At 39.1% G+C, this 13,976-nt stretch overlaps 1 protein-coding gene across 1 annotated transcript in view; it reads right to left on the bottom strand.

The window, feature by feature from the left end:
• Positions 1-3,337: 3,337 nt before the first annotated feature.
• The window catches only part of LOC149159738 (protein YCF54, chloroplastic-like), a 77,141-nt gene continuing 66,502 nt past the window's right edge, over positions 3,338-13,976 (bottom strand). Inside the window, exon 3 of the mRNA XM_089436552.1 lies at positions 3,338-3,845. Coding sequence (XP_089292678.1) covers positions 3,665-3,845 — 181 coding nt within the window. The 3' untranslated portion in view covers positions 3,338-3,664. The remainder of the gene's footprint in view (positions 3,846-13,976) is intronic.

The following is a 13,976-nucleotide window of genomic DNA, read 5'->3' on the forward strand; positions in this document are numbered from 1 at the left end:
TTGTTGGATACCGAATTCAAATGTAAGGATAAGGATAATTACCTTTCTTTGTGGCTTCTTTAGCATACTATAGTCACACCAGCAGCATAGGCGGTTGACCGAAATGATGACCCGACAGACTTGCAGAAGCAAAGATGCACCCAAAGGCTCAGTTCGGTTGGTATGTATCCAAAGGTAAGCTTCCTGTTGTCTGCCCTTTCTTCTTCTTCATTCTTATTATGTGCTTCTAATATGGGTTGTCCTTACTATTTCCCTTTCCTCTTCTTCATTCTTATTATGTGCTTCTGATATGGGTTGTCCTTGCTCAGCAGTAGGAGTGGTAAAGAAACCCTCTCGAAGATGAGATACAGTGGACAGAGTCGGCTGTGTTTCTGCGGTGAGATACAATGAACAAGGTGAGATAAAACTGGAATGGTTACTAGCTATGGATACAAAAGCAAGGCGGTGGAAGCTAGCCTCACCTCTTCGAAGAAGTTACTGCCGGTGGTGGATCTGGCTTCGAATGTCATTGGCATTGCTCTTTCTGGTATCGAACTCCACTGCAACCAAATTAGAATCCCCAACTCCACTACAATCAATCTGTTATTTGAATCCCCATTCGTGGTAGAATTGACGCCAATCTGTTATTTGAATCCCCATTATTCCAACAAGAGGTTTAGAAACAGTTCAAATGACAAACCCTCTGATGCGAGTAATAGCAGGAGCTGAGTCGACTGAGCTACTCAACTGTGGATGTTGTGCTATTAGGCTAAAACCAATGGGACCATCATCTTAGTCTTACCCCTGTCTCTTTCTTCCATCAGATTGAAACCAACACTAGTTGTATCACAAGTATGCGTTCCAAAGCACTTCTTTACAAATCTAAAATGGTTTGGAAAGAACTTCTTTACAAATCTAAAATGGTTTGGAAAGAACTTCTTTACAGATCTAAAATGGTTTGGAATGGCTTGCAAGAAATTTCCCAAAAGAAGAGTTTGTGTTACAATAGTGAGAAAACAATTCGTGCAGGGCTTCTCTTCATCAACCAAAGGGCTCTCCTCTTGGGAAATGTCAATATTTGTTTGAAAAATCATTCTGATTCGATTTTGTTTTTGATGACTTACCATTTTCTTCTCCTTCTGATGGACTTCCCATTTTGGCATCAAAAAATTTAATACTATATCTTTCACTGCCCCTCGAATGACGGATTCGAGCACCCTTGGCGACAAAGCGCCTTTCACCGCATACACAGAAGAGAGAAAATACTCTAAAGGGGAGCTCGAATTTCCAGTGTTCGGGTGGGAGTCACAGACCACCATGTCTAAACGTAAAACCGACCTCAATCCCATGCCAGAAACCAGCCCTAAAAGCTTGTTAATCAAAATAGAGATGCCATTGAAAATTCAGGCACACTCTTAGCTTAACACAACCTACTTGACCTTTTCGAACTGAAGCTCTTACTCTCAATTAACCATAAACCGTTCGCCCAAATTCAATCTGCAGAACCCAAAACTCAGAAAAACACCAATCTACTTCCCGCACAATGCCCCAAAATCTATCTTGGCTTTGAACAGCTCCAACTCCTGTCTATGAGTATCATTGAAGAAAGGGAACTTGTATGCATGTCCATTTTCGTCTCTTCGTCTATCCATTGCCTCTGTTTTCCCATTTGTTTCGTCTCTTCATTTATCCATTGTCTCTGTTTTCCCATCCTGTTGGGAAAGGGATCATAATACCAGTCACATTGTCATGTGCTTCTGCATGTGTCATTGTGGGCATGTGTCGTGTGCTTCTGCGTGTGTCAATATGTCCTTCATTTTGTTAGAATTATGGCATTTGCAATTAAAAGCGAGATGACTAATTAACTTGTGACTATAGAGCTTGATTACAGCTTGTTGGTGTTCCTCTAGAGCGTCCGGGTCCACAATAGGCTTAATCGGGACTTTTTTATTCTCTTGTATAGTATTTATATTGTTTCCAATTCGTGGTAATGGAGCAAATAGATTGAGATGACCGTCCACATACAGTTTAAGTGAGATGCCCAAAAAAAGGCATTAAGCTTGTCTAGTACTATCTATTGCTTGATGAGTTTGACCCCGCAAACGCCAATAAGTAAGTTGTCCACGTAGTTGAGGTAATGGACGCAAGGAGAGCAGGCTAAAAAAGTATGCACCTGCATGCTTGATTCCTTACATTGAACTTACTTAGCATATATGCCTTAGTTTACCAGTATCAGATAACGATTGTTGTATGACCACTATATGGGAATAGAAGCAAGCAGGTATCTGGATACGTCTCAATAAGGTAGAAACAGTGAGAGCTTAAGTATAGATAAGCTTGTATCATATGGAACACTAATACCTGTACAATATTGGTATATCATGATAGTGTAATCAAGAGACTATCTAGACTGTATACAGTGTGGAGTAAGCACGTATTCAATGTATTCAATCTCTGTGAATAGGTTAACTCTCACATAGCCTTGTGTAAACACTTGAGATTACGGGACTAGTGATGATATACCAGCACTATTTAACAACACTACCAGCACTTTGAACTTGAGACGCTTCCTAAATTTTCTAACAAAATCCCCAAGGAAGGGACTAGCTGCCATGCAGCCTCCCTTGTTTATAGAAATAAAACAAAATTCTATTAGTTAACTACATGATTTACATTCCTTGGCCATACCGAATAATGTGAGAAAAAGAAGATATGGAATATTTAGATACAACAAATGCTTTAGAAGATTTATTACAGCTTGAAATCGGACATATTTCTATTACAAAATAACCCAGAGGTAACTGAAATCCCGTGATAGTCCTGGGATTTTAGCTACAAGAACTTATTGCATGAAATTCATAGCTTGAGAAGGCTTAGTTGATACATTGCTATCCTTGTGCCTTATGCTTTGACATTTTTTGGCCCTAATTTGGGCTGCACACACGTGATGTCACTAACAGAGGTATCATGCCCAAACATAGCAGATGATTTGCAAACCAGGAAAATTATTCAGAAACAGTGAGATGGTTCAGTTCATTGATATTGTCTATGTTGAAGATCCAATCATGCAAAGAAATAAAAGCCAGTTGTTTTGTAGAATTACATTTTGCTTTTTAAGGAGAAATGAGACTTGTGTATATAATTTTTAGAAGATGTTCCTTGCTACTATAGCAACATTCCAGCGTGAATTTTGAGTGATCTAATCATGCATCTTTATCAGAAGATTTTCGCCATGTTACTCATGCTCTGGCCTGAATTCTAAGATATTTTTGTTAAATCATTCTGTCATGAAGACAATTTCCTTTATGATTCACAGATATATATATATATAAAATTATAATTTTATTTTATATATAAGTAGATGGATACTGAGGATTTATTATTGCATTCTGAAGAGAATTCCGAGAGATTAGATAAATGTTATAGTTGTTTGTGCTATGCAAGATAAATACCAAGCAAAAATTGAATGTTTGAACTAACAAAATGCCACTCCATAGATCTCGCATATATTTGAGAGGCACACTAAAATAGGGTTGCACATGGATTGCAGTCACATGCATATGTATCTTCACAGGCAAATAACTAGATCTTGTCACACGCTCTTGAATCAAAAGGTCTCGTCTTTCATTATGATAGATGGCCTCGTGTACAAGTGTTATGCAGCTTCAATGGTTCTCACTGTTATCTATTCGCTTGGTGGAAGAAGAAAAGGCTTCCACCATCCATACTCATACTTGGAGTATGGTGCCGTCCACTTTTCAGGCTTTCCAAAATTAAGCTCCACAGGGTTTGATGACAATGCTTCTTCAAGTGTCTCAGCTTCAAACTCTCCTTCTAGAACACGATCCAGCCTCAACTTCATAAACCTGAATAAGCCAACCATTAGACCTGTTTTGAGTAATACAAGATGACCACTGCTGTGTATCGACAGAGCAACATGTCATGATCAACTCGTTTTTTTAACTATAATGCTGTCACTACATGCAACAGCTATGCTACTAAAAGCAGAACTATTTGACAAGTTTACTTTCACCATTTCGAAGGTAAGGCACTCTTCAATTTCATCAAACAAATAACTCAACACCCAACAAATATGCATACACAGAACTGAGAGGTTTTATGCTTTCTCTCACTCCTTTGGAAGCCGAAAATGGTAAGATTCATCTTCTACAGTATTAATAACAGAGAATTCATTCAATACCAATAATGGCCAAAACTATCAGAATTCCCTACAAGGCAAGAAGTAACATCAAAAAAAGTTCTGTAATGCCCACCACTATGTTTAAGCATCACACTCAAAATAAATAGCTAGAGGTTCTTTATTTGCAAGTTATGGACAACCTATGTCTTTTTGCTTCTTAGCTAGAGGTTCTTTATTTGCAAGTTATGGACAACCTATGTCTTTTTGCTTCTTGTTAAAACACCCATAAGGTGGCTGATGTGGGAGGATACAAATAAAGATGAGATATGTCTTTTAGAGGAGATGGACAGATTTCAGAATAGCAGATGCTTTGGAAAAAAACACACACAAACAAGGATGAAAAAAGCTATCTTCAAACAATTTTTTCAATGACATCTATTGCATTGATTTTTTTTCGTTCATCCTTCCAAACAATGTTATCAGAACCGGACCGAACCGGTCAGACCAGTTGGAGGGCAGAGCCAGTTAGACCAGTTAAACAGACAGTTTTTGGCAGGTTCAGTACAGCCACGTACAGTACAGCACAGCACATGGGGCCAAAACTTCATTTTCCTATTTCCCTTAGCTGACTACTGACCCACAAAAAAGGAAACACAAGCCCCCCTCAAACTTATTTAAAGACCCCTCCCCCCCTCTATTTCACTCACTATTCATTCAAGTTTTTTGTATTTCTTGAGTTGAGATTCTGAGTGGGTTTTGGGGAGATGTTTGCTATTTTGCAGGGCTGTTCGCAGGAGTTTCTTGTACAGATTTGGAGAGCTGGTTGAAGGGCTCAGATGGAGAGTTACTTAGAGAGATTCAGAGCTGCTTCAAAAGATTTTTTGTCAAAGATTGTGGGCTAGCTTTTCATTGTTTTTGGAGGTGACAAAGTGTTTTTGGGTTGTTTTTTGGAGCTCCTTTTTGCTGCTGTTTGGAGCTGCTATTGTTGTCAACTTTTGGAAGATTTCTCCAGGTATGTCAAGGCACTTAATATTCTTCTATTTTTCTGTTGAAAATTGTTGTTTGTTTTTCTAGAAATTAAAAAAAGCTAGGGCTTCCTATAAAAATTTCTATTCAAATTTTTCTCTTTATTTCTCTTCAAAAATATTTTTTGTTACCCTAGAAAGTAAGAATTGCCAGGGCATTCTATGCAGATTTTTATTTTATTTTTTCTTGTATTTCTATCTTAATTTTTTTTTCCTAAAAAACAATAATTGCTAGGGCTTTGAATGCATATTTGTATTTGTTGCTGTAAAGGTTGCCATGGCCCCTAAAAACAAGAATGATCCAGCATGATTACATTGTCATTTGAATGATGATGGGGAAAAAGTTTGCAACTACTATATGAAGGTCATTAAAGGTGCTGGTATGCATAGGATTAAGGAATACTTAGCTCATTTGAGAGGCCAAGTAGAACCTTGTGAGAAAGTCTCTGATGACCTAAAAAATCATATGATGGGTTTGATTGAAGCCTTCCTAGTAGAAAAGAGCAAGAACAAGAAAGTTAAAAAGGACATAGGCAAAAGTAAAAAAGATGATGCTCCTTTCATGGACCTTGATCTTGAAGCACATATCCCAAGTTTTGAAGATTCCTCTAGTTTCCCTATTAGACTTGGAGATGAGCATGCTTTTGGCCCTAGTTCATCCAGTTTGAAAAGGGCACGTGCAATGAATCATGACTTTTTTGGTACCTCACACCACCCCTAGTGCTCAACCCACCATTGATGCCAAATGGAAGAAGATAGAAAAGGAGACTGTTTGGAAATGCATTGCTAGATGGTCGTATGGTGCAGACATGTCTTTCAATGCTACTAATTCTCCATATTATCAGCCTATGATTGATGCTATAGTTGCATGTGGTTTGGACTTCAAAGGCCCGGGTTTTCATGATGTTATGGGGTCACTTTTACAAAATGAGGTCCAAAGAATAGAAGAGTATCTTCCAGAGTTCAAGAACTCATGGACCAAAACAAGGTGCACAATAATGTCTAATGGATGGACTAAAGAAAGATCCCGCACTTTTTTATATTTATTAATTTCTTGCCTGAAATACACCATGTTTTTGAAATCTCTAGATACATTTGATCAAGTAAAGGATGCACAGTTACTATTTCATATTTTGGATGAAGTGGTTATGGAAGTCGGGGTTGAAAATTTTGTATAAGTGATTACAGAGAATGCCTCCAACTATGTTGCAACTGGAAGGATGTTGGAGGAAAAACGCCCCACCATTTGGTGGACTCCAATGTGCAACCCATTCTTTGGACCTCATGCTTGAGGACATTGGTAAAATTGAGTGGGTGAAGAAGTGTGTGGAAGAAGCAAAATCCATCACTAGATACATCTACAACCACTCATGGGTTTTGAACCTTTTAGGAAACACACTAAGGGTAAAGAGCTTGTTCGGTTAATCATCACACAATTTGCAAGGAACTTTCTTTTGTTGCAATCCCTTGTTCAGCAAAAAGGCAACCTAAGGAAGATGTTTGTTTGTGATGAATGGAATGCCTCTCAATGGAGAGTAAAGGCTGAAGGGAAAGAGGTGGCTGACAAAGTGTTTGAAAATCCTTTTGGAGAAGAGATATTGCTATTTAGCGAGCCTTTTGTGAGAGTGTTGCGGATGGTGGATGGGGATAAACCCACCATGGGTTTTGTTTATGAGGCCATGGACTAGACCAAAGAGGCAATAAAGGAAGCATATCGGGATAAAAGACAAAAGTATCTTCCTCTATGAAAAATCATTGATGAAAGATGGAACAAACAACTCCATAGACCTTTACATGCAGTTGGCTATTATATAGTTCTATTATTCATCGATTGATTTTGAATGTTTGGAAAATTTATAAGTTCTATTATTCACTAGAATTTAGAAAGGCTTTGCCAAACATTCAAAATCAATCGATGAATTTGTTTGTCTTTTGAACTTTGAAGGTACCATTATGGTAAAGATTTTGAAGTAGATGAAGAGGTAAAAGAGGGATTATACAAATCCATTGAGCCCATGATTCAAAATCCCAAGACTTAGGACCAGATACATAGCCAGCTCTTTAATTTCCATGAGAGTAACAGTACCTTTGGCATGTCTATGGCTATAAAAAGTAGAACAACGAATCGACCAAGTAAGAAATGTCAAAGTTTTGAAATTATCTTACTCATTAAAAGGCTTCAAAAGTTTAGTCCAAGTTTCAAACTTTCAAAGTCATGCGCTAATACTTATTTTCCTTCAACTTTTATTGCAGCATATTGGTGGCAATAGTTAGGTAGCCAATGCCCTGATTTGCAAAGATTTTCAAATTGGATCTTGGGCCGAACATGCAAATATGGGGTGTGAACAGAATTGGAGTATTTTTGAGTGGATACACACCAAGAAGACGAACCTTTTGGAGCAAAAATGGTTGAATGACATGGTTTATGTTTAGTAAAACCTCAAGTTCCGGTGAAACCAATTGTTGAACAAGGCACCTAAATCAAGCAACATAACTTTGGATGACTTTAATCCATCATCAAAGTGGGTTGTGGAGACTCGGGAACCAACATTTGACAATAAATATCTTTCTTCGATGGACTTGGACCCACCTCCACCTTTAGGGCCAGGGGAATCAAGTTGAAATCCCACTATAGATTCTTAATCTACTAAGTCTAAATATGAAAATGAGGGGGAGGATGACGATGACGATTAATACTTAGTGGTATTGTAGTTTAGTACTTTGCTTATTTTTGGACTCCACAGGCCATTTAGAGCCTATATTTTGATGTATTTTGTTTCAAAGATGTATTGCACTAAGTGTTATTTTGGTATTATGCACTCTTACTTGCTATATCAATTAGAAATTTTTCATATTTGTATATAAATGGTTTGAATTTATATGGATGCACATGAATATATAAGTTTTTGAATTTTCTATAAATTTTAAATAATTTATGTATTTTTGGTCAACCAGTCTTTTGGTCCCGTCTTTTTTACTATTTCTGATTCGATTCCAGTTGGTTCCTGGTCTGAGGGGTCTACTAGTTCAATGATCGGTCTGGTTCTGATAACATTGATTAGGACACACATCTTGTTGAAGTTGTCAACTACCACGAACAGATAGTCATGTCCCTTCCTAGTTGTTGGTAAACCTCCCATGAAGTCCATGGAAATGCTTTCCCAAGGACTAGCGAGCACAGGTAAGGGATGATATAGACCCTGTTTCCTATTACTAGGGTTACTAATACCAAAGGATGCATTCTCTTATGAACCTAGGTACCTGGTTCTTGCATTTTGGACCAATAAACATACATTTGCAAGTTGGTCATTGTCTTCCCTATACCAAAGTGCCTTGAAACCTTGGAGGTGTGAGCCTCTCTAATCAATTGTAGTTGATCACCTTTAGGAACGCATGTCTTATCCAGCATGTAAAGTAACTTGTCCTGGAGATGGCAGTCAATTATGTTGTCACTATCGTGCACAAGACTTTGGCTCTACAACTGTTATAACACCTCCTTGAAGTCCTCACCCTCTGAATACGCCTCTCTGTATGCATCATGGTTGAATGGCTTCATGTGCATAAGAGTTCTCAAAGTTGTGATCTTTGATGTGGGTGGCCTTGAAAGCATGTCAGCCAACTTGTTTGTGCTAACCTTCATGTACTTGATCACTAAATGAAATTATTGTAGAAACCCCATCCACTTGTAATCCCTTGTCTATTGTAGCTTACTCTAGGCCTGCAAGTACTGTAGTGGTTGGTGATCCATGTAGATTACAGTCTCTTTTCTCATTAGATAGTGTTTCCACTTCTTCACAACTTGCATCAAAGCATAGAGCTCTTTCGCATAGGTAGGGTAGTTGATAATTGCCCCATGAAATACTTCAGAATGGTGGTATACAAGCCTTCCTCCCTACATCAAAATTACTTCCATAGCATACCCACTCGCATCTATCTCCACTTTGAAGGGTGGTTGCAAGTTTGGTAATGCCAGAACTAGTGCTTGACTAATCTTCTTCTTTGACTCCTCAGAGGCCCTTTGTTGACCCTTTCCCCACTAGAAACTCTTGCCACTTGTTAAGGCATGGAGTGATGTTGCTGCCACTGAAAACAAGGCTATGAATTTCCTCAGGTACAGTGTTTCCCCAATGAAACCCTTAACCTCGGAAACATTAATAGGCACCAACCACTTCATGATGACCTCCATCTTAGCAGAATCTATCTTTGACGCTCCTCCACTTGTCACATACCCCAAACACACCAAACACTATTATGCAAACTCACACTTCTTGAGATTTGCTAGCCGTTGATACTTCTTTAATGTCTCTAGCACCTATGTCAAATGTGAGATATGCTCCTCCTACGTAGCACTATATACTAGTATATTATCCAAATAGACAATAACAAATGAATCTATAAAATGGCGCAGTATATCATTCATCAACCTCATAAATGTAGCCAGTGCATTGCATAGGTCAAATGGCATGACTAACCACTCATACAAATATTTCCTAGTTTTGAAGGCGGTCTTCCAAGTATCTTCTTCTCTAAGTCAAACCTGGTGATATCCATATTTTAAGTCCAACTTGGTAAAGTATTGGGCTTACTACAATTGATCCAACAAATCATCTATCCATACTTTAACACCCTATAATCGATACACATCCACCAAACCCCATCCTTCTTTGGCACAATGATGATGGGTGACCCACATAGTGAGGTACTTGGTCAAATGACGCCCTGTTCTAGTAGTTGTTGCAATTGCTTATTCACCTCACTTGCTTCTATCACAAACTACATGTACAACCCAATGTTTGGCAATGGAGGGTCCAATAATAGCTAGATCTTGTGCTCCACTTCCCTCTTGGGTAGTATCTCGGGCAGTATCCCTTTAGGCTCCTAAAACACATCCTTATATGCTTGTAGCAACTCTTCCAGTTGATGTTTTTGTTTCTTAGTACACCCCTCTAGGGATGACTTTTTTTTCACTAACTCTTCTACATTGATTTTCTCTTAAAAACAATAAAACATACTTCTTGCTAGAACTGATCAGTGTCTTGACTTGGTTGGCACTTACCAACGAAATATTGAACTTGCCCTTGTGCACGTTGATGGTGAACAATTTGCCATCCTTGATGAGGCGATATTGAAGCTCTTCGCATAAAGATTGCATCTAGCATGTACATATAGGGTCTTCCAGACACCACTCCACTTACATCAAGGGGAATTACATCTAGTTCTACTTCATTAATAAAATCAACGCTAATACCAAATTTGATTTTACACTATTTGGTTAGCTTTATTTTTGCATCTGTATTTACCCATCCCAATGCATATGGGCTTGGATGATCACGAACTGTTAATCCCAAGTTGTTGACCAACTCTGTAGCAACGAGATTCATCTGTGATCCTAAGTCGAACAGAGCATCAATCTTTCTCTTCTTAACCTGTGTCTTTATATGGAAAAGATTGGTTTCTTTTTTTCTCTTCTTGTTGATGAAAGCTACTCAAATTCACCTCTTTCTGCATTGATGTACAAACGATCTTCTTGTCCACATCCGAGATGCTTTCAACCCGGTTGCTTGAATCAGTGGCCATGAGGTTCTTCTTCTTTGCCTCTTTCTTTTTGTTCTTTGAGTTAAGCTTTGAATGCAACTCCCAACACTTCTCCTTTTTATGGTCGTCAATGTTACAGTGGTCGCAATGGTTGCTAGGATCTTTGTGATGGTTTGTTGTGGCTTCCGCCTTTTTGTCTTTCCCCCTTTCTGCTTCTTCTTCCCCTCCTTAGAAGCATTTGAATGCTCCTTTTGCTTCAACCCTTTTGATTGCCATTTCCTCTGGCCTATGTCCTCTAGGTACTATGTCTGTACACAAGCCTCATCCACCAATTTGGGCTTGAACAACATCACTTGCTTCCACAGATTGTGTAGAGCCCCGAAGTACTTGAGGAGTGCATCTCGGTTCTTTGGGGAGATACCCAACATTATGGCCAATTTTCTAAATTCGGTGGTGTACTCCTATACACTCTACCCCTACTTCTGCCTAAACTCATGCCACCAAATCCACTAGTCCTCTACTTACACAATAGGGTAAAATTGTGACTTTGTAAGGATTTTGAAATCCTCCCACTTAGTCACTAGAGGATCTCCCTCCAACCTCAAGGTCTCTGTGTAGTTTTTCCAACAGGTCAGGGCATGGCCCTCTAATTTCAATAAAGCAAACGAAATTTTCTATTCTTCCTCTATATGATGAACACTAAAATAAACTTATAATTGCTATAACGAGTGATTTAGCTTCAGAGCGTCAATCTCACCTCGATACATGTTGATGTCGACCTTTGTTTCCATTTTGAATAGGGACTGCAATGGGTCACAACACTCAAACTGGGTTGATCTTTTCGGGTTCTTTCTTTGGCTCCATCTTTGTTTCTTCCCGATCTCCTGATCTCCCCTCTAATCGGACCTTTGTGTTATAACCCCCATCTTCTCTAAATAGCACAAGATTCTTGGTCAAGGCTGCCATGAGGAGGCTCACATTACGATTTATATTTTCAACTTGTGTTTCCAATTGCACAAATGTCTCTTTTGCGGGATCTTGAGGGTTATTCACAGATTTGTCAAACATGACTGGGGTTTTGTGACTTTCAGGTTAATTGATCTCGATCCCTTGCAACTCCCCACAAGACACCCAAAGAAACATGGCTCTAATACTAATATGATCCATAAACTAATGTGGATATTCCACTAGACAATTTGTCACAACATATCTCATAAGATATATTATAAAATTCGAAAATCTGCACTGTGAGGATTAATTTCTATTTAGATTTTTGGATTTGTTAATTATTGTTATTTTGTCTGCATGCAAATTCTAATTATGCAAAAAATAAAGAATAATGAAATAAAACTCAAACCACAAATTAACACAAGATATAACCTAGGAAACCCTTTTAGGAGAGAATGGAACCCCCTTTCCTCCTAGTGGCACAGTTATAACCAGTGTTCCACGGGGACTCGCCCCTCCCCCCTAAGGGTCTAGTTTCCTCGCCCCCCCGCGCTCCGGGGACTTGGGGACGAGTAGGGGACGTTTCCCCACGCTCCCAAAATGGAGGAAACTCAGGGGGACGTGCCAGGGAAACGTTTCCCTTCCCTGAGGGGGCGTTTCCAAAAAAGGGGGCGTGGGGGGACGTGAGGGAGCGTGGGGGGACGAGAGGGGGCGAGGGGGGACGAGGGGGGACGAGAGGGGGCGTGGGGGGGCGTTAATGAATTAAAAACCATTTTTATTAATTAAACCCTAAATTTAATCTGAGTTAATGACTTAATTAGCTTTAGGGTTTTGGAAAATGGCGGGAGAAATGGCGGTTTCATCTTATAAAAAAGGCATCCTGGACCATGAACGACACACAGCCTTTGCAAGTTCGGCGTTCGCTCCACTCACTGTTTCACAGTCACTGTTTGGATTTCCGTCGTCCGATTTCTCTCTGGTCGAGCGTCCTACTGTCTACAAGTTGAAGCAGCAGCTCCCATCGTGCGAGGCTCGAGCAGCACCTCCCTGAGCAGCGCTGCGTGTTGAGGAGCGGACTGCTACAGCCTACAATTTATTATTTAACGGGTTAGTAATCTGTCTGTGCCCAAATCAACCGTATGCCCAGTCGTTTTGGATGGACGTGTCACGTGATATTATTGGATCTGGCTTCTTAAGGTTTTCGAGGCTTGTTGTTAAATGTTAAGAGCTTGATTCTTATTTTACGAATCTACAGAGCCTCTTTCAATCTGCTCTGTTTACATAGTGATGATAGATGCAAACTGTTCTTACGTGTCTACTACTGTAACTGGATAAGAACCCACTTCCATTGTTGTAACCCAATGCCAAGTCGGTAATGAAGCACTATCTCTTGCTAACTGAGAACTATTAGTTTCAGACTTCAAATTGGAAATGTAACAAATGTTATCTTGAGCCAGAGTGTTATTTGTGGATTTTTTAGTTCTTTTTTAAAATATATAATATTATGCAGGGTTTCCGTTTCATATGACCGCCTTGTCTAGACTCTACGGCCATTTTGATTTTTTTATGCTCTGTAGCTGTCAAGAACAATGAACATATGATTCATGAACCTGTTCCGTTGCCTCGGACCCAACATATATGGTTATACCTGCTGTGAAGGCCACACAATAAATTCAGCGATGTAAATTTTTCCAAAAAAATTGCCTTGTGCTGTCTTGTGCTGTCTTTTAGAGGTTCAACCAGCGTTATTTTAGACGTCAACCAGCGTTATTAACTTATTTTAGAGGCTCAGTAATCAGTATTTTTGGGGCGTTATTAACCAGCGTTATTAACTTATTTTAGAGGTTCAGTAATCAGTATCATGGAAATCTGAAATTCGCTGGACCATATAGCACGTAGAGCCAGAGGTAAAAAAATTAAAAATTAAAAATCGGGGCCACATCATCATCCCCTTGTTCGTAATACGTATGTCAAAGTTTTTAACTTTTTTAAGCTACATAGGTTTGGATTGATTTACCTAGATGCAGAACCTGCTTAGCATGGTCTGTGATTTAACAAGATCTTGAGAGTCGTTTCTAAATTTGCTATGCCCTAAGGCTAGGTCAACCTCTTTGCATGCTTAACTCAATTTAATTTCATGCAAAGCTGGGTTCCTATTTCACTGGCTATACTTAGATGCCTGTCTTGTTAGATTTTACCAAGTTAAAGGCTTCTTATGCAAGCATATTCCGTTATCCCAAAACCTGACCTTCGGGATTGATGGTGGGCCAAAGTCTTGAAGTTTTTCTGCTGATATAACTCATTTATGTTGATTATCTACGCAGATGTTAGGTTGCTGTAAACTGTCT

This window comes from Pinus tabuliformis, chromosome 5_2, assembly GCF_031772625.1.
Source record: "Pinus tabuliformis cultivar Carrire ecotype Pingquan chromosome 5_2, CPIR1, whole genome shotgun sequence".
Lineage (NCBI taxonomy): Eukaryota > Viridiplantae > Streptophyta > Pinopsida > Pinales > Pinaceae > Pinus > Pinus tabuliformis.